Raw genomic sequence first — 24,866 nt, 5'->3', positions numbered from 1 at the left:
ACACACAGGGAGCAGGCAGCCACTGTCACATTCCATCCTCCAGACACACACTGAGCAGGCAGCCACTCCCACGTTCCATCCTCCAGAAACACACACGGAGCAGGCAGCCGCTCCCACGTTCCATCCTCCAGACACACACGGAGCAGGCAGCTACTCCCATCTTCCATCCTCCAGACACACACACGGAGCAGGCAGCCACTCCCACGTTCCATCCTCCAGACGCACACACGGAGCAGGCAGCCACTCCCACATTCCATCCTCCAGACACACACACTGAGCAGGCAGCCACTGTCACGTTCCATCCTCCAGACACACACGGAGCAGGCAGCCACTGTCACGTTCCATCCTCCAGACACACACGGAGCAGGCAGCCACTCCCACATTCCATCCTCCAGACACACACACGGAGCAGGCAGCCACTCCCACGTTCCATCCTCCAGACACACACACGGAGCAGGCAGCCACTCCCACGTTCCATCCTCCAGACACACACGGAGCAGGCAGCCGCTCCCACGTTCCATCCTCCAGACACACACACGGAGCAGGCAGCCACTGTCACGTTCCATCCTCCAGAAACACACACGGAGCAGGCAGCCACTCCCACGTTCCATCCTCCAGACACACACGGAGCAGGCAGCCACTCCCACATTCCATCCTCCAGACACACACACGGAGCAGGCAGCCACTGTCACATTCCATCCTCCAGACACACACGGAGCAGGCAGCAACTCCCACGTTCCATCCTCCAGACACACGCACGGAGCAGGCAGCCACTCCCACGTTCCATCCTCCAGACACACACGGAGCAGGCAGCCACTGTCACGTTCCATCCTCCAGACACACACGGAGCAGGCAGCCACTCCCACGTTCCATCCTCCAGACACACACGGAGCAGGCAGCCACTCCCACGTTCCATCCTCCAGACACACACGGAGCAGGCAGCCACTCCCATCTTCCATTCTCCAGACACACACGGAGCAGGCAGCCACTCCCACGTTCCATCCTCAAGACACACACGGAGCAGGTAGCCACTGTCACGTTCCATCCTCCAGACACACACATGGAGCAGGCAGCCACTCCCACGTTCCATCCTCCAGACACACACGGAGCAGGCAGCCACTCCCACGTTCCATCCTCCAGACACACACACACGGAGCAGGCAGCCACTGTCACGTTCCATCCTCCAGACACACACGGAGCAGGCAGCCACTCCCACGTTCCATCCTCCAGACACACACGGAGCAGGCAGCCACTCACACGTTCCATCCTCCAGACACACACGGAGCAGGCAGCCACTCCCACGTTCCATCCTCCAGACACACACGGAGCAGGCAGCCACTCCCACGTTCCATCCTCCAGGCACACACGGAGCAGGCAGCCACTCCCACGTTCCATCCTCAAAACACACACGGAGCAGGCAGCCACTGTCACATTCCATCCTCCAGACACACACATGGAGCAGGCAGCCACTGTCACGTTCCATCCTCAAGACACACACGGAGCAGGCAGCCACTGTCACGTTGCATCCTCCAGACACACATGGAGCAGGCAGCCAGTGTCACATTCCATCCTCCAGACACACACACGGAGCAGGCAGCCACTGTCACGTTCCATCTTCAAGACACACACGGAGCAGGCAGCCACTGTCACGTTCCATCCTCCAGACACACACGGAGCAGGCAGCCACCGTCACGTTCCATCCACCAGACACACACGGAGCAGGTAGCCACTGTCACGTTCCATCCTCCAGACACACACATGGAGCAGGCAGCCACTGTCACGTTCCATCCTCCAGACACACACGGAGCAGGCAGCCACTCCCACGTTCCATCCTCCAGAGACACACGGAGCAGGCAGCCTCTCCCACGTTCCATCCTCCAGACACACACACACGGAGCAGGCAGGCACTGTCACGTTCCATCCTCCAGACACACACTGAGGAGGCAGCCACTGTCACGCTCCATCCTCCAGACACACACTGTGCAGGCAGCCACTCCCACGTTCCATCCTCCAGACACACACGGAGCAGGCAGCCACTCCCACGTTCCATCCTCCAGACACACACGGAGCAGGCAGCCACTGTCACATTCCATCCTCCAGACACACACACTGAGCAGGCAGCCACTGTCACGTTCCATCCTCCAGACACACACGGAGTAGGCAGCCACTCCCACGTTCCATCCTCAAGACACACATGGAGCAGGCAGCCACTCCCACATTCCATCCTCCAGACACACACACGGAGCAGGCAGCCACTCCCACGTTCCATCCTCCAGACACACACGGATCAGGCAGCCACTGTCACGTTCCATCCTCCAGACACACACGGAGCAGGCAGCCACTCCCACGTTCCATCCTCCAGACACACACGGAGCAGGCAGCCACTCCCACGTTCCATCCTCCAGACACACACACGGAGCAGGCAGCCACTGTCACATTCCATCCTCCAGACACACACGGAGCAGGCAGCCACTCCCACGTTCCATCCTCCAGACACACACGGAGCAGGCAGCCACTCCCACGTTCCATCCTCCAGACACACACATGGAGCAGGCAGCCACTCCCACGTTCCATCCTCCAGGCACACACTGAGCAGGCAGCCACTCCCACATTCCATCCTCCAGACACACACGGAGCAGGCAGCCACTGTCACGTTCCATCCTCCAGACACACACGAGCAGGCAGCCACTGTCACATTCCATCCTCCAGACACACACGGAGCAGGCAGCCACTCCCACGTTCCATCCTCCAGACACACACGGAGCAGGCAGCCACTCCCACGTTCCATCCTCCAGACACACACGGAGCAGGCAGCCACTCCGACGTTCCATCCTCCAGACACACACGGAGCAGGCAGCCACTCTCACATTCCAACCTCCAGACACACACGGAGCAGGCAGCAACTCCCACGTTCCATCCTCCAGACACACACGGAGCAGGCAGCCACTCCCACGTTCCATCCTCCAGACACACACTGAGCAGGCAGCCACTGTCACGTTCCATCCTCCAGACACACACTGAGCAGGCAGCAACTCCCACGTTCCATCCTCCAGACACACACTGAGCAGGCAGCAACTCCCACGTTCCATCCTCCAGACACACACGGAGCAGGCAGCCACTCCCACATTCCATCCTCCAGACACACACGGAGCAGGCAGCCACTCCCACGTTCCATCCTCCAGACACACACGGAGCAGGCAGCCACTCCCACATTCCATCCTCCAGACACACACACGGAGCAGGCAGCCACTCCCACGTTCCATCCTCAAAACACACACGGAGCAGGCAGCCACTGTCACGTTCCATCCTCCAGACACACACGGAGCAGGCAGTCAATCCCACGTTCCATCCTCCAGACACACATGGAGCAGGCAGCCACTGTCACATTCCATCCTCCAGACACACAGGGAGCAGGCAGCCACTGTCACATTCCATCCTCCAGACACACACTGAGCAGGCAGCCACTCCCACGTTCCATCCTCCAGAAACACACACGGAGCAGGCAGCCGCTCCCACGTTCCATCCTCCAGACACACACGGAGCAGGCAGCTACTCCCATCTTCCATCCTCCAGACACACACACGGAGCAGGCAGCCACTCCCACATTCCATCCTCCAGACACACACACTGAGCAGGCAGCCACTGTCACGTTCCATCCTCCAGACACACACGGAGCAGGCAGCCACTGTCACGTTCCATCCTCCAGACACACACGGAGCAGGCAGCCACTCCCACATTCCATCCTCCAGACACACACACGGAGCAGGCAGCCACTCCCACGTTCCATCCTCCAGACACACACACGGAGCAGGCAGCCACTCCCACGTTCCATCCTCCAGACACACACGGAGCAGGCAGCCGCTCCCACGTTCCATCCTCCAGACACACACACGGAGCAGGCAGCCACTGTCACGTTCCATCCTCCAGAAACACACACGGAGCAGGCAGCCACTCCCACGTTCCATCCTCCAGACACACACGGAGCAGGCAGCCACTCCCACATTCCATCCTCCAGACACACACACGGAGCAGGCAGCCACTGTCACATTCCATCCTCCAGACACACACGGAGCAGGCAGCAACTCCCACGTTCCATCCTCCAGACACACGCACGGAGCAGGCAGCCACTCCCACGTTCCATCCTCCAGACACACACGGAGCAGGCAGCCACTGTCACGTTCCATCCTCCAGACACACACGGAGCAGGCAGCCACTCCCACGTTCCATCCTCCAGACACACACGGAGCAGGCAGCCACTCCCACGTTCCATCCTCCAGACACACACGGAGCAGGCAGCCACTCCCATCTTCCATTCTCCAGACACACACGGAGCAGGCAGCCACTCCCACGTTCCATCCTCAAGACACACACGGAGCAGGTAGCCACTGTCACGTTCCATCCTCCAGACACACACATGGAGCAGGCAGCCACTCCCACGTTCCATCCTCCAGACACACACGGAGCAGGCAGCCACTCCCACGTTCCATCCTCCAGACACACACACACGGAGCAGGCAGCCACTGTCACGTTCCATCCTCCAGACACACACGGAGCAGGCAGCCACTCCCACGTTCCATCCTCCAGACACACACGGAGCAGGCAGCCACTCACACGTTCCATCCTCCAGACACACACGGAGCAGGCAGCCACTCCCACGTTCCATCCTCCAGACACACACGGAGCAGGCAGCCACTCCCACGTTCCATCCTCCAGGCACACACGGAGCAGGCAGCCACTCCCACGTTCCATCCTCAAAACACACACGGAGCAGGCAGCCACTGTCACATTCCATCCTCCAGACACACACATGGAGCAGGCAGCCACTGTCACGTTCCATCCTCAAGACACACACGGAGCAGGCAGCCACTGTCACGTTGCATCCTCCAGACACACATGGAGCAGGCAGCCAGTGTCACATTCCATCCTCCAGACACACACACGGAGCAGGCAGCCACTGTCACGTTCCATCTTCAAGACACACACGGAGCAGGCAGCCACTGTCACGTTCCATCCTCCAGACACACACGGAGCAGGCAGCCACCGTCACGTTCCATCCACCAGACACACACGGAGCAGGTAGCCACTGTCACGTTCCATCCTCCAGACACACACATGGAGCAGGCAGCCACTGTCACGTTCCATCCTCCAGACACACACGGAGCAGGCAGCCACTCCCACGTTCCATCCTCCAGACACACACGGAGCAGGCAGCCTCTCCCACGTTCCATCCTCCAGACACACACACACGGAGCAGGCAGGCACTGTCACGTTCCATCCTCCAGACACACACTGAGGAGGCAGCCACTGTCACGCTCCATCCTCCAGACACACACTGTGCAGGCAGCCACTCCCACGTTCCATCCTCCAGACACACACGGAGCAGGCAGCCACTCCCACGTTCCATCCTCCAGACACACACGGAGCAGGCAGCCACTGTCACATTCCATCCTCCAGACACACACACTGAGCAGGCAGCCACTGTCACGTTCCATCCTCCAGACACACACGGAGCAGGCAGCCACTCCCACGTTCCATCCTCAAGACACACATGGAGCAGGCAGCCACTCCCACATTCCATCCTCCAGACACACACACGGAGCAGGCAGCCACTCCCACGTTCCATCCTCCAGACACACACGGATCAGGCAGCCACTGTCACGTTCCATCCTCCAGACACACACTGTGCAGGCAGCCACTCTCACGTTCCATCCTCCAGACACACACGGAGCAGGCAGCCACTGTCACGTTCCATCCTCCAGACACACACGGAGCAGGCAGCCACTCCCACGTTCCATCCTCCAGACACACACACGGAGCAGGCAGCCACTGTCACGTTCCATCCTCCAGACACACACGGAGCAGGCAGCCACTGTCACGTTCCATCCGACAGACACACACGGAGCAGGCAGCCACTCTCACGTTCCATCCTCCAGACACACACACGGAGCAGGCAGCCACTGTCACGTTCCATCCGCCAGACACACACGGAGCAGGCAGCCACTGTCACGTTCCATCCTCCAGACACACACGGAGCAGGCAGCCACTGTCACGTTCCATCCGCCAGACACACACGGAGCAGGCAGCCACTCCCACGTTCCATCCTCCAGACACACACGGAGCAGGCAGCCACTGTCACGTTCCATCCTCCAGACACACACGGAGCAGGCAGCCACTGTCACGTTCCATCCGCCAGACACACACGGAGCAGGCAGCCACTCCCACGTTCCATCCTCCAGACACACACGGAGCAGGCAGCCACTGTCACGTTCCATCCTCCAGACACACACGGAGCAGGCAGCCACTCCCACGTTCCATCCTCCAGACACACACGGAGCAGGCAGCCACTCCCACGTTCCATCCTCCAGACACACACGGAGCAGGCAGCCACTCCCACGTTCCATCCTCCAGACACACACGGAGCAGGCAGCCACTTCCACGTTCCATCCTCCAGACACACACGGAGCAGGCAGCCCACAAAGGCATCAAGGCCAAGGAGGAAACGAGAGCTATTCTTAGCACCTCGCCTGGTCCGCAGAAAATGTAAAGAACAAGGTCTGCGAGAACGAATCCCTCAAATCTACTCTCTCAAAACAAAGACCAGCCAACCAACCACCACATGGGTCTGTCTAACCCTCAGGAAAAATTCACCAAGGATATGGAAATAATAGGGACTGAGCCACGTCCTTGGATGGAACCCATCCCTACGCCTCTTCTAGTGCAGATCTACCACCCCAGGTCCCGCTGTGGCTCCCCCGAGAGTTGCACCATCGCCCGACGGGCTCTAGGATAAAGATTGCGATACTGATCTTCTTTTTAAACAAAAAAGCCGTTCATAGGATGTGGGCGTGGGTGGGCCGGCGTTTACTGCCCATCCCCAAGGGCATTGAAGAGTCTGCTTTGGTTCTGGAGTGACATATAGGCCAGACCAGGTAAGGACAACAGATTTCCTTCCCTAAAGACCAGAAGAAACGACAGTCGTGAACAAGAACCCGCCTCCCATCCACTAACTGTCTACACCTCCCCCTGCCTGGGGAAAGCGGGCAGCTTAATCAAAGATCCCTCCCACCCGGCTTACTCACTCTTCCAACTTCTTCCATCGGGCAGGAGGTACAGAAGTCTGAGAACACGCACGAACAGACTCAAAAACAGCTTCTTCCCCACTGTCACCAGACTCCTAAATGACCCTTTTATGGACTGATCTGATCTACCCACACATCTTCTCTACTGAGTAGTACTACACTCCGTAAGCTTCACCCGATGCCTGTGTCTATGTATTTACATTATGTATTTATATTTGCCCTATTATGTATTTTCATTTCATGTACGGAACGATCTGTCTGGAATGTACGCAGAACTATACTTTTCACTGTACCTCTGTACACATGACACTAAACAAGCCCAATCCTAAACGACATTAGTGAACCAGGTGGGTTTTTACAACAATGGCTTTGTGGTCATCTTTAGACTTTTTATTGCGTGTATTTTTATTGAATTCAAATTTCACCATTTGCCATGGCGGGATTCAAACCGGGACCCCAGGGTGTCTGCATTACTAGTCCAGCAACAATACCACTTCGCCACTGCCTGGCCTAGCCCAGCTCCATCAAAGAAACAGGATAATGACTGCGACACCGTGCGTGGCCTAGCCCAGTGCCATCACAATAATGAAAACATTATGAAAGAACTTTCCACCATGACCCCATCATCCAACACTACCCCAAGGCAGGGCTCACCTGGCCCTGCGGAAAACACAGGACCCAGGGGAACCCCCCCGGTAGGGGCCACCCCACCAAACCCACTGCCAAAAAAGATGCTAATACTGTAACCGATTTAAATTTAACTATGGGGAACCTTCTTTGAGCCTGCTCCAAACGATTGTAACTTCAATGCAATATTCCTGCTTACCACCAATAACCTTTCACATCTCAGTTAATGAAGAATCTATCCAGCTCAGCATTAATACTCAACAGGCTGTGCTTCCACTGCCTTTTGAGGAAGAGTTCCAGAGACTCACGATCCCTCAGAGAAAATGTTTTACCTCATCGGTCTTAAATGGGCGACCCCTTATTTTTAAACAGTGACTTCTAGTTCTAGATTCTCTCACAAGATGATGCATCCTTTCCACATTCACCCTGTCAAGATCCCTCAGGAACTTCTATGTTTCAATCAAGACACCTCGTACTCTTCTGAACTCTAGTGGATACAAGCCTAGCGTGTCCAACCTTTTCTCAGGAGGAGAATTCATCTAATAAACCATCTCTGAACTGCTTCTAATGCATTTACATCTTTCCTTAAATAAGGTGCCCAGTACTGCGCACAATACTCCAGATGTGGTCTCACCAATGCCCTGTATACATATAGCATAACCTCCCTACCTTTGTAGTCAATTCCTCTCACAAAAAAAGATAATATTCCATTACCTTTCCTAATTACTTGCTGTACCTATATACAAACCTTTTGTGGTTTATGCACTAGGACACCATATCTCTGAATCTTCGAGCTCGGCAATGTCTCACATTTATAAAATAAGCTGGCTTTCTATTCTTTCTTTAAAAAACATGATACAAAATACTTTTGGTTTCAATGGGAGTGCGTCCAATTGTGGGCAGCACACTTTAGGAAAGAAGAAGAAAGTTTGAGTGGAACTTCAGCTCCGTGGATAAATTGGAGATGAGGTTGTTCCCAGAAAGAAAAGGTAATTTCAGAAACCATGAAGTACCTCCTCCGGCAGTGGGACTGCGAGAGGGAGCTTGGGGCCTGTGAAGGACCGGACAGCGGCCGAGTGAAATTTGTGTGAGGGGTGAGAATGGCGGGTCACGATGCTGGCAGACAGCAACAGTTCATTGGCTTCCACAAGTCCTTCAATGCCGACACCATCGCAGGGAGGAGGAATTATGTGAAAGCTACATATACAGGGATTGCAGCAATGTGTTTGTTCTTCAAACTGGGATCCAAGAAGACGATGCCAGCATCAATCACAGAAAATAAATTATGTATGGTTCACCTCTGGGGCAGGACAAGGCAATTTAAGTACCAGCATGTGAAATCTGTGAAACCTCTGCAATCGTGTCACTATAATGGTGCATATCGGTCTACACAAATAAAACTCATGGGACGTCACGTGTTGTTTAAAAGAAAAGAGAATGCCATCCGCACGCATGTTCCCTCAGGCAGATCTGGCAGTGCCCAGCTCGGTGCCCAGCGGGACATAATGCCACCTTCGACGCGCGATCCCAGTACCTCAGTGCTCTGTCTAAGGACCAAATTTATTTTGACAAACGACAGAGTTTTTGCGCCAAAAGAGGTGAGAGGGAGCTGGGAATGCGCCCGGCACGCACACTGACGCTTTGGTCGCGTAAACTGGAGGAGATGTTCCTCCGTTCTTCAGCTGCTAGCAAGCTAACAGAATAATAATAATAATCGCTTATTGTCACAAGTAGGCTTCAATAAAGTTACTATGAAAAGCCCCTAGTCGACACATTCCGGCACCTGTTCGGGGAGGTCGGTACGGGAATTGAACCCGCGCTGCTGGCATTGTTCTGCATTAAGCCAGCTGTTTAGCCCACTGTGCTAAGAAACAACAGGAGTGTGTGAAGAACTGAAGATGGATCAGTTTGTAATAAGGAAAAGAGGGCCAGAGACACACAGAGGCCAGGATCTCACAACTGAATCTGCTGGAGAGAGCTTCTCAGGAGAGCCACGGCAGGATAAAGCAGCGCTGGTTTGAGCTCCAGGGTCTCTGATGAACGACCCAGAAATCATGAAGAGCAAGGGGTCGGCGTGGGACATGAAGGTCGGCTGGTGTGGGTCCCAAAGGATGGCTGGTTGGTAAAAAAGGGTTGGTCATGAAGATCGAAAGGATGGCTGTTTGGTACAAAACACTGGTCTAGACATGTTGGAGAGGGTGTGTGTGTGTGTGTGTGTGTGTGTGTGTGTGTGTGTGTGTGAGAGCGAGAGAGAGAGAGCGAGAGAGAGAGAGCGAAAGAGAGCGCGGGCGAGAGAGCGCGGGCGAGAGAGCGCGGGCGAGAGAGCGAGGGCGAGAGAGCGAGGGCGAGAGAGCGAGGGCGAGAGAGCGAGGGCGAGAGAGCGAGGGCGAGAGAGCGAGGGCGAAAGAGCGAGGGCGAGAGAGCGAGGGCGAGAGAGCGAGGGCGAGAGAGCGAGGGCGAGAGAGAGAGAGCGAGGGCGAGAGAGAGAGAGCGAGGGCGAGAGAGCGAGGGCGAGAGAGCGAGGGCGAGAGAGCGAGGGCGAGAGAGCGAGGGCGAGAGAGCGAGGGCGAGAGAGCGAGGGCGAGAGAGCGAGGGCGAGAGAGCGAGGGCGAGAGAGCGAGGGCGAGAGAGCGAGGGCGAGAGAGCGAGGGCGAGAGAGCGAGGGCGAGAGAGCGAGGGCGAGAGAGCGAGGGCGAGAGAGCGAGGGCGAGAGAGCGAGGGCGAGCGGCAGAGGGCGAGCGGCAGAGGGCGAGCGGCAGAGGGCGAGCGGCAGAGGGCGAGCGGCAGAGGGCGAGCGACAGAGGGCGAGCGACAGAGGGCGAGCGACAGAGGGCGAGCGAGAGAGGGCGAGCGAGAGAGAGAGGGCGAGCGAGAGAGAGAGGGCGAGCGAGAGAGAGAGGGCGAGCGAGAGAGAGAGGGCGAGCGAGAGAGAGAGGGCGAGCGAGAGAGAGAGGGCGAGCGAGAGAGAGAGGGCGAGCGAGAGAGAGAGGGCGAGCGAGAGAGAGAGGGCGAGCGAGAGAGAGAGGGCGAGCGAGAGAGAGAGGGCGAGCGAGAGAGAGAGGGCGAGCGAGAGAGAGAGGGCGAGCGAGAGAGAGAGGGCGAGCGAGAGAGAGAGGGCGAGCGAGAGAGAGAGGGCGAGCGAGAGAGAGAGGGCGAGCGAGAGAGAGAGGGCGAGCGAGAGAGGGCGAGCGAGAGAGAGAGGGCGAGCGAGAGAGAGAGGGCGAGCGAGAGAGAGAGGGCGAGCGAGAGAGAGAGGGCGAGCGAGAGAGAGAGGGCGAGCGAGAGAGAGAGGGCGAGCGAGAGGGCGAGCGAGAGAGAGAGGGCGAGCGAGAGAGAGAGGGCGAGCGAGAGAGAGAGGGCGAGGGAGAGAGAGAGGGCGAGGGGCGAGCGAGAGAGGGCGAGGGGCGAGCGAGAGAGGGCGAGGGGCGAGCGAGAGAGGGCGAGGGGCAGAGGGCGAGGGGCAGAGGGCGAGGGGCAGAGGGCGAGCGGCAGAGGGCGAGCGGCAGAGGGCGAGCGGCAGAGGGCGAGCGGCAGAGGGCGAGCGGCAGAGGGCGAGCGGCAGAGGGCGAGCGGCAGAGGGCGAGCGGCAGAGGGCGAGCGGCAGAGGGCGAGCGGCAGAGGGCGAGCGGCAGAGGGCGAGCGGCAGAGGGCGAGCGGCAGAGGGCGAGCGGCAGAGGGCGAGCGGCAGAGGGCGAGCGGCAGAGGGCGAGCGGCAGAGGGCGAGCGGCAGAGGGCGAGCGGCAGAGGGCGAGCGGCAGAGGGCGAGCGGCAGAGGGCGAGCGGCAGAGGGCGAGCGGCAGAGGGCGAGCGGCAGAGGGCGAGCGACAGAGGGCGAGCGACAGAGGGCGAGCGACAGAGGGCGAGCGACAGAGGGCGAGCGACAGAGGGCGAGCGACAGAGGGCGAGCGACAGAGGGCGAGCGACAGAGGGCGAGCGACAGAGGGCGAGCGACAGAGGGCGAGCGACAGAGGGCGAGCGACAGAGGGCGAGCGACAGAGGGCGAGCGACAGAGGGCGAGCGACAGAGGGCGAGCGACAGAGGGCGAGCGACAGAGGGCGAGCGGCTTTGTCTGAGATGATGGTGGGAGGCAAATTGAAACATGACATTCAAAAAGTACAGGATCAGTACCTATAGAGTAAAAACATTGCTAGCCAAATTACTCTTGCAGAGTGGCAACCTCCGACACAACAGGCCAAAGATGCGCCTTCTGTACTGTAACCATTCCATTATCTCTTTTTTTATAAATTTAGAGAATCCAATTCATTATTTTCCAATTAAGGGGCAATGAAGCGTGGCCAATCCAACTAAACAGCACATCTTTGGGTTGTGGGGGCGAGGCCCACGCAAACACGGGGAGAATGTGCAAACTCCACACACCGTGACCCAGAGCCGGGATTGAATCTGGGACCTCAACGCAGTGAGGCTGCAGTGCTAACCACTGCACACCGTGCTGCCTATTCCATTATCTTGGGAACACAAGGACGTCATTCAGTCTGTCAAGTCTGCCCTGATTGTCAATGAGATGAAGATTGATCTGTATTCCTCCAAGGTATTTGACCTTGAAAACTATGTTTTGGACTCGGCAAAACAGGCTCACTATCCTGAAGAAAAAACCCTCCATCTCCCACTCTCAACTGAACTCTAAATCCGTGTAGTCCCACTTTATTCGTACCGTCATTCCATGTTTAAGGATGAGTTTCATGAGGTCTTCCTCTATCGTGGCCAAGAAGGTCTCACTCGGATGCTCCATCAACGGGACCACCAGCTCCAAAATCTTTGCCACATTGCATATGACGAGGAAATCACTCTGTGTCTGGAAATGGAAAAAAGGGAAATTTAAGGGAATAGAATCATGAATTTTACAGCATTGACTGAGACCATATGACACATAACCCACAGAGGTACACCCTGTGCTAGAGGGGTCTTACACCTTCATTCTGCACAAATACAAAGTTTATGAAACAGGTTATTCAGCCTAAATCAGTGAGTGAACAGCAGCATTTAACCTGTTTCCATTTCCCTTCATTACTGCTCAGCCTGGAACCCTGGAATTCCACAGCACAATCACTCAACTTTACAGCACAAGATGCTATTCAGCCCATCATGGGATTTAATAATGGGAGATGAGGAAATGGCTGAGGAACTGAACAGGTTTTTTGGGTCGGTCTTCACAGTGGAAGACACAAATAACACGCCAGTGACTGATGGAAATGGGGCTATGACAGGTGAGGACCTTGAGAGGATTGTTATCACCAAGGAGGTAGTGATGGGCAAGGTAATGGGGCTAAAGGTAGACAAGTCTCCTGGACCTGATGGAATGTATCCCAGAGTGCTAAAAGAGATGGCTAGGGAAATTGCAAATGCACTAGTGATAATTTACCAAAATTCACTAGACTCTGGGGTGGTCCCAGAGGATTGGAAATTAGCAAACGTGACACCACTGTTTAAAAAAGGAGGTAGGCAGAAAGCGGGTAATTATAGGCTAGTTAGCTTAACTTCGGTAGTTAGGAAGATGCTGGAATCTATCATCAAGGAAGAAATAGCGAGGCATCTGGATGGAAATTGTCCCATTGGGCAGACGCAGCATGGGTTCATAAAGGGCAGGTCGTGACTAACTAATTTAGTGGAATTTGTCGAGGACATTACCAGTCCAGTAGACAACGGGGAGCCAATGGATGTGGTATATCTGGATTTCCAGAAAGCCTTTGACAAGGTGCCACACAAAAGGTTGCTGCATAAGATAAGGATGCACGGCATTAAGGGTAAAGTAGTAGCATGGATAGAGGATTGGTTAATTAATGGAAAGCAGAGTGAGGATTAATGGGTGTTTCTCTGGTTGGCAATCAGTAGCTAGTGGTGTCCCTCAGGGATCAGTGTTGGGCCCACAATTGTTCACAATTTACACAGATGATTTGGAGTTGGGGACCAAGGGCAATGTGTCCAAATTTGCAGACGACACTAAGATGAGTGGTAAAGCAAAAAGTGCAGAGGATACTGGAAGTCTGCAGAGGGATTTGGATATTTACGTGAATAGGCTAGGGTCTGGCAGATGGAATACAATGTTGACAAATGTGAGGTTATCCATTTTGGTAGGAATAACAGAAAAAGGCATTATTTAAATGATAAAATATTAAAACATGCTGCTGTACAGAGGGACCTGCTTGTCCTAGTAGACGAGTCGCAAAAAGTTGGTTTACAGGTGATTAAGGCGGCAAATGGAGTTTTGTCCTTCATTGCTAGTGGGATGGAGTTTAAGACTAGGGAGGTTATGCTGCAATTGTATAAGGTGTTAGTGAGGCCACACCTGGAGTATTGTGTTCAGTTTTGGTCTCCTTACCCGAGAAAGGATGTACTGGCGCTGGAGGGTGTGCAGAGGAGATTCACTAGGTTAATCCCAGAGTTGAGGGGGTTGGATAACAAGGAGAGGTTGAGAAGACTGGGACTGTACTCGTTGGAATTTATAAGAATGCGGGGGGATCTTATAGAAACATATAAGATTATGAAGGGAATAGATAGGATAGATGCGGGCAGGTTGTTTCCACTGGCGGGTGAAAGCAGAACTAGGGGGCATAGCCTCAAAATAAGGGGAAGTAGATTTAGGACTGAGTTTAGGAGGAACTTCTTCACCCACAAAATGGTTTACCCTGAATCCTCAGACTGTGACCCCTGGTTCTGGACACATCCATCATTGGTAACATCTTCCCTGCACCAACCCTGTTGAGTTCAGTTCGAGTTTTTTAAGTCTCTATGAGATCCCCCCTCATTCTTCTGAACTCCAGCGAGAACAATCCCAACCTAGTCAATCTCTCCTCATATGACAGTCCCTCCATCCCTGGAATCAGTCTGGTAAACCTTCACTGCACTCCCTCGAGAGCAAGAACATCCTTCCTCAGAGAAGGAGACCAAAACTGCACACGATACTCCCAAGTGTGGCTTCACCAAGGGCCTGTATCATTGCAGCAACACATCCCTGCTCGTGTACTCAAAACCTCTTGCAATGAAGGCGGCCAACATACCATTAGCCTTCTTTACAGCTTGCTGCACCAGCATGCTTACCTTCAGTGACTGGTGCAAAAGGACACCCAGGACACCAACCTACTCAGCATGGAGGGGGGGGGGGGGGGGGGGGGGCGAAGAGAGAGAGAGAGAGAGAGAGAGAGAGAGAGAGAGAGAGAGAGAGAGAGAAGAGAGACTTTAAGTGCGTGCAGGACCCGGCTTTAGACAGATCCAACCCCAGGAGGTAACGTTGTAATCCAGGATGAAGCGGATGAGTTGTAGATCACAACGTCTTCACCTTCGACAAGTCAACAAGTTCTTCCTCCAGACACACGGAACAGCCATGGGGACCAAATTTGCACCTCAATACCCCAACATTTTCATGCACAAGTTTGAACAAGATCTCCTCACTGCACAGGACCTCGAACCGATGTTATACACCAGATACATCGATGACATTTTTTCCTTTGGACCCACGGCGAAGAATCACTGAAACGACTACACGATGACATCAATAAGTTCCATCCCACCAGACTCACCATGGACTACTCTCCAGAATCGGTTGCATTCTTGGACAAACTCATCTCCATCAAGGACGGTCACCTCAGCACTTCGCTTTACCACAAGCCCATGGATAACCTCACGATGCTCCACTTCTCCAGCTTCCACCCGTAACACATTAAAGAAGCCATTCCCTATGGACAAGCTCTCCGTATACACAGGATCTGCTCAGTTGAGGAGGAGCGAAGCAGACATCTACAGATGCTGAAAGATGCCCTCATACGAACGGGATATGGCGCTCAACTCATCAATCGACAGTTCCAACGCGCCACAGCAAAAAAAAAAAAACACCGACCTCCTCAGAAGACAAACACGGGACACAACCAACAAGATTACCCTTTGTCATCCAGTACTTCCCTGGAGCGGAGAACACGTCATCGATGAAGATGAACATCTTGCCAAGGCCACCCCCGCACCTCAACAACTTGCCTTCAAACAACCGCGCAACCTTAAAGAGACAATTGTTTGCAGCAAACTACCCAACCTTCAGAACAGCAAACACGACACCACACAACCCCGCCATGGCAAACTCTGCAAGGCGTGCCAGATCATCGACATGTATATCACCATTACACATGAGAACACCACCCACCAAGTATGTGGTACATACTCATGCGACTCAGCCAACGTGGTCTACCTCATACGCTGTAGGAAACGATGCTCCGAGGCGTGGGACATTAGTGAGACCATGCAGACGCTGCGACAACGAATGAACGGACATCGCGCGACAATCGCCAGGCAGGAATGTTCCCTTCCAGTCGGGGAACACTTCAGCAGTCAAGGGCATTCAGCCTCTGATCTTTGGGTAAGCGTTCTCCAAGGCGGCCTTCAGGACGCGCAACAACGAAGATGCGATTGAAGGAGCGATTGAATAAACTCGGTTTGTTCTCACTGGAACGAAGGAGGTTGAGGGGCGACCTGATAGAGGTATACAAAATTATGAGGGGCATAGACAGAGTGGATAGTCAGAGGCTTTTCCCCAGGGTAGAGGGGTCAATTACTAGGGGGCATAGGTTTAAGGTGAGAGGGGCAAAGTTTAGAGTAGATGTACGAGGCAAGTTTTTTACGCAGAGGGTAGTGGGTGCCTGGAACTCACTACCGGAGGAGGTAGTGGAGGCAGGGACGATAGGGACATTTAAGGGGCATCTTGACAAATATATGAATAGGATGGGAATAGAAGGATACGGACCCAGGAAGTGTAGAAGATTGTAGTTTAGTCGGGCAGTATGGTCGGCACGGGCTTGGAGGGCCGAAGGGCCTGTTCCTGTGCTGTACATTTCTTTGTTCTTTGTTCTAACGAAGAATCGCCGAGCAGAAACTTATAGCCAAGTTCCACACACGAGTACGGCCTCAACCGGGACCTTGGATTCATGTCGCATTACATTCACCCCCCCACCGTCTGGCCTGGGCTTGCGAAATCCTACCAACTGTCCTGTCTTGAGACAATTCACATCTCTTTAACCTGTGATCATGCCCCTCTCCAGGTGCTCAATCTGGACCTGTATAGACTTAATTACCTGCAAAGACTTGCGTTCAAAGTGTCGTCTTGCATCATTGACCTCGTCTGTGTGTGTGTTTCTGGAACCCACCTCTTCATTCACCTGAAGAAGGAGCTGCGCTCCGAAAGCTTGTGATTCGAAACAAACCTGTTCGACTTTAACCTGGGGGTAAGACTTCTTATTGTGCCCACCCCAGTCCAATGCAGGCATCTCCACATCAATCTATATGCAGATTAAAGTCACCCATAATCACAGATGTTTCTTTACCACATGCATCTCTGATTTCCTGTCTAATGCTGTTCCCAACATTACCACTGCAGTTTGCTGGTCTGTATACCACCCCAACCAATGTTTTTTGCCCCCTGATGTTTCTTAACTCGACCCAGACGGATTCCACATCATCTGCACTAATATCTTTCTTCAATATTGTATCAATATCTTCTTTAATCAACAATGCAACTCCACCACCCTTTCTTTTCTCTCTATCCTTCAAAAAAACTGACTATCTTTCAATAATTAGTTCCCATCCGTGGTCACCTTGTAGCTATGTCTCCTTAATCCCAACTACATCATATCCCTTTACATCCATCAAGCTGGCTGTCCTCAGGGTGACATGGTCAAGTTGGGCCAAATGGCCTGTCTGTGCTGTAACTTTTCTGTAATTCTATGATTCTCTTAATCTACCCCAATAGTTAATCAATCCCAAGAAGGACTTCAACCCTGTAGCCCAACTGTCACCTTGTTGGTCTGGAATGTCCAGTTTTACCTTTACCTCCATCCCTATCCAAAGGTACCCTAAAACTTACAGAATTGTGATCACTGCTCCCCAAATTTTCCCCTACTGAAACCTCAACCACCTAAACAATAGAATAGAACATTACAGCGCAGTACAGGCCCTTCGTCCCTCGATGTTGCGCCGACCTGTGAAACCACTCTAAAGCCTGTCTACACTATTCCCTTATCGTCCATATGTCTATCCAATGACCATTCGAATGCCCTTAGTATTGGCGACTCCACTACTGTTGCAGGCAGGGCATCCCACGCCCTTACTACTCTCTGAGTAAAGAACCTACCTCTGACATCTGTCTTATATCTATCTCCCCTCAATTTAAAGCTATGTCCCCTCGTGCTAGACATCACCATCTGAGGAAAAAGGCTCTCACTGTCCACCCTATCGAATCCTCTGATCATCTTGTATGCCTCAATTAAGTCACCTCTTAACCTTCTTCTCTCTAACGAAAACAGCCTCAAGTCCCTCAGCCTTTCCTCATAAGATCTTCCCTCCATACCAGGCAATATCCTGGTAAATCTCCTCTGCACCCTTTCCAATGCTTCCACATCTTTCCTATAATGCGGCGACCAGAACTGTACGCAATACTCCAAATGCGGCCGCACCAGAGTTTTGTACAGCTGCAACATGACCTCATGGCTCCGAAACTCAATCCCTCTACCAATAAAAGCTAACACACCGTACGCCTTCTTAACAACCCTATCAACCTGGGTGGCAACTTTCAGGGATCTATGTACATGGACACCGAGATCTCTCTGCTCATCCACACTGCCAAGAATCTTACCATTAGCCCAGTACTCTGTATTCCTGTTACTCCTTCCAAAATGATGTGGAGATGCTGGCGTTGGACTGGGGTGAGCACCGTAAGAAGTCTTACAACACCAGGTTAAAGTCCAACAGGTTTGTTTCGATGTCACTAGCTTTCGGAGCGCTGCTCCTTCCTCAGGTGAATCCAAATTAGGCTTCCAAAATGAATCACCTCACACTTTTCTGCATTAAACTCCATTTGCCACTTCTCAGCCCAGCTCTGCAGCTTATCCATGTCCCTCTGTAACCTGCAACATCCTTTCGCACTGTCCACAACTCCACCGATGCACTGTAGGAATTTTATGGATTAATATCACGTGGAGTGAATCAAATTGGCTGAAGACTGGCATCTGTGATGCCGAGGACCTCTGGAGGAGACCAAGATGGATCACCTAACCAGCACTTCTGGCTGAAGATTGTTGAATGCTTCAGCCATGAGGTTACAGATTGTGATCGAGTATAATTCTGCTTCAAGCTGATGGCCCACAGAGCTTCAAAGTAACCTTGGGTCCAGAGACAAACATGAAGACTCCTGGGGTAATAGCCTGCTGACTGTATACCACGTGCTGCCACTTCTGTTGGGTCTGGCCTGGGACAGGACATAACCCGGAATGATGTCTGGGACGTTATCTGTAAGGTATGATCCCGTGAGTATGACATCAGGCTGTTGCTCGTCAGGTCTAGCTGGCTTTTAAAGCAGACCATGGCAGGCCAGCAGCACGGTTCAATTCCCGTACCAGCCTCCCCAAACAGGCGCCGGAATGTGGTGACTAGGGGCTTTTCACAGTAACTTCATTTGAAGCCTACTTGTGACAATAAGCGATTTACATTTCATTTCTATGAGACAGCTCTCCCAACTTTGGCACAAGCCCCCAAGTGTTAGTAAGGAGGACTTTGCAGGGTCGACAGGGCTGGGTTTGCTGTTGTCGTGTCCAGTGCTGTGGTCGCTGCTGGGTGGTCGGCCTGGTCTCATTCATATTTGTTTTCTTTGCAGCGGTTAATACAACGGAGTGTCTTGCTCGGCCATTTAAGAGTCAACCACATTGCTGTGGGTCTGGAGTTTCATGTAGACCTGACCAGGTGGAGGAAATTCTCCTATTTGGGTCCTTGGTTATGTTACTGATATCTTCAATTCATTTTCACACCAACCAATGAAACCGGAAGTTCTGATTCATTAAAATATCTCATTTTAGAACACTTCCTTCGAAGTGTTTAACATTCTCTGTCCTAATGAAATGAAATGAAATTAAAATCGCTTATTGTCACGAGTAGGCTTCGATGAAGTTACTGTGAAAAGCCCCTAGTCGTCACATTCCGGCACCTGTTCGGAAAGGCTGGTACGGGAATCAAACCGTGCTGCTGGCCTGCCTTGGTCTGCTTTAAGGGGCTGGTTTAGCTCACTGGGCTAAATCGCTGGCTTTGAAAGCAGACCAAGGCAGGCCAGCAGCACGGTTCGATTCCCGTACCAGCCTCCCCGAACAGGCGCCGGAATGTGGCGACTAGGGGCTTTTCACAGTAACTTCATTGAAGCCTACTCGTGACAATAAGCGATTTTCATTTTTCATTTCATTTAAAAGCCAGCGATTTAGCAAGAATTTCCCATTAAAATAAAACAAAAGACCGTGGATGTTTGGATGTTAGAAAAACTCAGCAGGTTCGGCACCATCTGAGGAGAGAGAAACAGAGTTAACATTTTGAGTCAAATATCTCTCTTCTTTGGAACTAAAGGTCATACTCAATGCAAAACATCAACTTTGTTTCTCTCAGATTTCTAAAATGCATTATCGGGGAGCAATGATCAATTTACCATTTGTCTGTCAGAGAGCTGAAGTAATTCCTATATCCCAATCTACAGCTCTAGGACAATCGTTACATTCACCTCACTACAGGAGTCCTTTAAATTAGAAGCTCCAAGGTTTTGAGTTCACTTGTTTTGCTACTAAAGCAGCCAACATGGAAGCATTGTACCTTCATGAAGTACTGAAACAAGGCTGCTAAAGGACAGGATCCAAACTGCAGTGCATACATCAGCAATCAATGTAAGCACGAAGGTCTTATGCTTGAATTCAGTACTGATATCAGTTATTTTGCAGACATCTGAAATTCATTAATTTAGCTGAAGTGAAAATGCATATGAAAGGAATAGGGACTGTTGAACTGCAATATCAGCTGGAGGTGGATGGCTGAAGCCACACTTACATTGCACTTTGTGGTAAGATACGGCTGGAGTGTCATTGCATGTTTCACCATCAGATGAGGTTGGATTTTGCTGAACAAGTACAAGGTGATTAAACAGGCCACCAGACAGTTGGTATTCATGCCTTTGCTATCGGAATCTGAAGGGATAAAATAAGAGTTAGCACTAGCAGTCAAAGCACTTCATGCACATTGAACCAATAACAGCACATTGGCCATAAACAACCTGTGCCGAGCCTGATCATTTCATCAGCAAGATTATTTCAGCACAATTTTATGCCGCAGAAGGTTTTGCGGACCACTTTGAGAAACAGAGAATTAGGTGGGTGAAAGATTTCATTGATGAAACATAGAGCCAACACTCAAGAATATCATCCTAACTCCGAGTAGGGGCTTGGCAGTGGGTTGGTTTGCTGGGACAGTATAAATGGAGTTTTACTCTGTATCTGATCCCGTGTCGTACGTGCCCTGGGGGCCTCCCACATTTCTGTGGAGGATAAATGAACAGGAGTTGCATTCTCCATAAGTGAACAGGAAGGTGTCTGGAAGTAATTGTGGGAGAAGAGTGAATAGGGATAACACAGAGAATGGAACCTCCTGGAAAATGGAGATGACATGGTCAAGGGTCCTGCTAACAAGTGGGTTTAGGGAGATCATTTCAAAGGCTCCGATTTCGTGAAGCCAGAAAAAATGCATATTGAATATATTGAACTTATTCAAGACCAACAGCTGCCACGGTGGGATTTGAACACGTGCATTAGCTTGAGCCTCTGGATTAGTGCCCAGAGACATTCCCTCTGTGCTGCCTTCTTCCCACATCTCAAACCAAAGTAGTTTTAATCTAAAATAATACATTTTAGTGTTAAGTATTGGGCATCAAGGGGTGGTCGGTTAGCTCAGTTGGCTGGTTCATGATGCAGAGCGACGTCAACGGCGCGGGTTCAAATCCTGTACTGGCTGAGGTTATTCATGAAGGCCATACCTTCCCAATTTTGCCACTCATCTGAGGTGTGGTGACCCTCAGGTTAAATCGCCACCAGTCAGCTCTCAAAGGGAGCAGCCTATAGTCCTCTGGGACCATGGCGACATTCACATTCCTTTCCTTCGATTGCCACCTTGCCGTGGTGGAGAGGTTTGAATGTTCGGTTGATCTCGAGAGAAAACTCGGGAGGCTTAAGCTCCTGGCAGGGTCACCCATGATGGTAACGTCGGGGAGGAACCTGATAAAGTTCAATCCAAAACAAGTCCTCAATGGCGGATCAGGCAGAGGAAGGCTGAAGCAGTAGGGAGACCCCAGTGTCGACGTTCCCTTGTCACTGGAAATGGAACTATCCCCTGTAAGGACTGTGTGTCTACTGTGCATGGAGTCCGAGGAGATAGGAGAGGTGCTAAATGAATATTTTTCGTCAGTATTTACACAGGAAAAAGATAATGTTGTCAAGGAGAATACGGAGATTCGGGCTACTAGACTAGAAGGGCTTGAGGTTCATAAGGAGGAGGTGTTAGCAATTCTGGAAAGTGTGAAAATAGATAAGTCCCCTGGGCCGGATGGGATTTATCCTAGGATTCTCTGGGAAGCTAGGGAGGAGATTGCTGAGCCTTTGGCTTTGATCTTTAAGTCATCTTTGTCTACAGGAATAGTACCAGAAGACTGGAGGATAGCAAATGTTGTCTCCTTGTTCAAGAAGGGAAGTAGAGACAACCCCGGTAACTATAGACCAGTGAGCCTTACTTCTGTTGTGGGCAAAATCTTGGAAAGGTTTATAGGAGATAGGATGTATAATAATCTGGAAAGGAATAATTTGATTAGAGATAGTCAACACGGTTTTGTGAAGGGTAGGTCGTGCCTCACAAACCTTATTGAGTTCTTTGAGAAGGTGACCAAACAGGTGGATGAGGGTAAAGCAGTTGATGTGGTGTATATGGATTTCAGTAAAGCGTATGATAAGGTTCCGCACGGTAGGCTACTGCAGAAAATACGGAGGCATGGGATTCAGGGTGATTTTATAGAATTTACAGTGCAGAAGGAGGCCATTCGGCCCATCGAGTCTGCACCGGCTCTTGGAAAGAGCACCCTACCCAAGGTCCACACCGCCACCCTATCCCCATAACCCAGTAACCCCACCCAACATCAAGGGCAATTTTGGACACAAAGGGCAATTTATAATGGCCAATCCACCTAACCTGCACATCTTTGTACTGTGGGAGGAAACCGGAGCACCCGGAGGAAACCCACGCACACACGGGGAGGATGTGCAGACTCCGCACAGACAGTGACCCAAGCCGGAATCGAACCTGGGACCCTGGAGCTGTGAAGCAATTGTGATATCCACAATGCTACCGTGCTGCCCCCAGTTTAGCAGTTTGTATCAGAAATTGGCTAGCTGGAAGAAGACAAAGGGTGGTGGTTGATGGGAAATGTTCAGACTGGAGTCCAGTTACTAGTGGTGTACCACAAGGGTCTGTTTTGGGGCCACTGCTGTTTGTAATTTTTATAAATGACCTGGAGGAGGGCGTAGAAGGATGGGTGAGTAAATTTGCAGATGACACTAAAGTCGGTGGAGTTGTGGACAGTGCGGAAGGATGTTACAAGTTACAGAGGGACATAGATAAGCTGCAGCGCTGGGCTGAGAGGTGGTAAATGGAGTTTAATGCAGAAAAGTGGGAGGTGATTCATTTTGGAAGGAATAACAGGAAGACAGAGTACTGGGCTAATGGTAAGATTCTTGGTAGTGTGGATGAGCAGAGAGATCTCGGTGTCCATGTACATAGATCCCTGAAAGTTGCCACCCAGGTTGAGAGGGTTGTTAAGAAGGCGTACGGTGTGTTAGCTTTTATTGGTAGAGGGATTGAGTTTCGGAGCCATGAGGTCATGTTGCAGTTGTACAAAACTCTGGTGCGGCCGCATTTGGAGTATTGCGTGCAATTCTGGTCGCCGCATTGTAGGAAGGATGTGGAAGCATTGGAAAGGGTGCAGAGGAGATTTACCAGAATGTTGCCTGGTATGGAGGGAAGATCTTATGAGGAAAGGCTGAGGGACTTGAGGCTGTTTTCGTTAGAGAGAAGAAGGTTAAGAGGTGACTTAATTGAGGCATACAAGATGATCAGAGGATTGGATAGGGTGGACAGTGAGAGCCTTTTTCCTCGGATGGTGATGTCTAGCACGAGGGGACACAGCTTTAAATTGAGGGGAGATAGATATAGGACAGATGTCAGAGGTAGGTTCTTTACTCCGAGAGTAGTAAGGGCGTGGAATGCCCTGCCTGCAACAGTAGTGGAGTCGCCAACACTAAGGGCATTCAAATGGTCATTGGATAGACATATGGACGATAAGGGAATAGTGTAGATGGGCTTTAGGGTGGTTTCACAGGTCGACGCAACATCGAGGGCCGAAGGGCCTGTACTGCGCTGTAATGTTCTATGTTCTATGTGCGACAGCACACCCACATTAAAAGATGTCCTGCACCAGCCTTCTACCTAGAGGAAACCAGCACGGCCCCACACAGCCAGGCCCTGTGGCAATCACAGCCCCACACAGCCAGGCCCTGTGGCAATCACCAGGAGGTGATGAGGACAGGACCGAGAGATCTGGAAATCCCCAGTTTCGGACTGGCACATAGGCGGTGGAGTTTGATTCACTCTTTGACTAGGAACAAGATTGTTTTTCAGCAGCTTTCTTCACGACTGAGCAACCCTCTATAGGATCCTCTCTGCTCACCCGGCATGGGGAGAGTGTAGACAAGGTGCCCCAAAAATACTCTGTTCTGTCCCCAACCTGGCTGGAAAACCGCATCCAGCAGTTATCCACAGAATCCATGACACAGAGTTTCTTCGGTAGATAATCATACTCATTAACCAGTAATCCCAGATTAGGCATCCAATAATATCGAAAAGACCGTGATCAAGTCAATGGCCAGTCAGTGTGAAGAAAATGTCACCACATCTGGTGGGATGCGGGATCCTGAAACCACAAATAGAGGCGTTGAGTACACGAGGAGAGAGGGTCTGTTAAACCGGAATAAAACTGCAGTTAGGCCGGAGCGAGAGTATTGCGTCCAGTTCTGATCTCCACACTTTAGAAAGGATGCATAGTGTGCAGAGGAAACATACTGGAATTTTTTTAGGGATACAGGATTTAGTTATTACAAGGTTAGGTTGGAAAAACTGGGCTTGTTCTCCTTGAAGCAAAGGAGGTTGACATGAGAGTTAAGAGTGGCACAAGATTATGACGAGTTTAGATAAAGGTCGACAAAGAAAAGCCGTTCTTTACTGGCGAGGTAGTTGGGCGAGTGATAATGACCTGGAACTTGC

The 24,866-nt window shown here is 52.0% G+C and overlaps 1 protein-coding gene across 4 annotated transcripts in view; it reads right to left on the bottom strand.

The window, feature by feature from the left end:
• Positions 1–24,866, bottom strand: part of LOC140429045 (nipped-B-like protein) — an 817,118-nt gene that overhangs the window by 170,577 nt on the left and 621,675 nt on the right. For all 4 annotated transcript variants that reach the window (XM_072515574.1, XM_072515576.1, XM_072515575.1 and 1 more), the window contains 2 exons: positions 20,559–20,695; positions 12,379–12,519 (listed from right to left, as the gene is read on the bottom strand). In XM_072515574.1, coding sequence (XP_072371675.1) covers positions 12,379–12,519; positions 20,559–20,695 — 278 coding nt within the window. The remainder of the gene's footprint in view (positions 1–12,378; positions 12,520–20,558; positions 20,696–24,866) is intronic.

Source organism: Scyliorhinus torazame, chromosome 9, assembly GCF_047496885.1.
Source record: "Scyliorhinus torazame isolate Kashiwa2021f chromosome 9, sScyTor2.1, whole genome shotgun sequence".
NCBI classification, from domain to species: domain Eukaryota; kingdom Metazoa; phylum Chordata; class Chondrichthyes; order Carcharhiniformes; family Scyliorhinidae; genus Scyliorhinus; species Scyliorhinus torazame.
The sequence above is the reverse complement of the archived record's forward strand: the minus strand, read 5'-3'. Positions and strand labels throughout refer to the sequence as shown.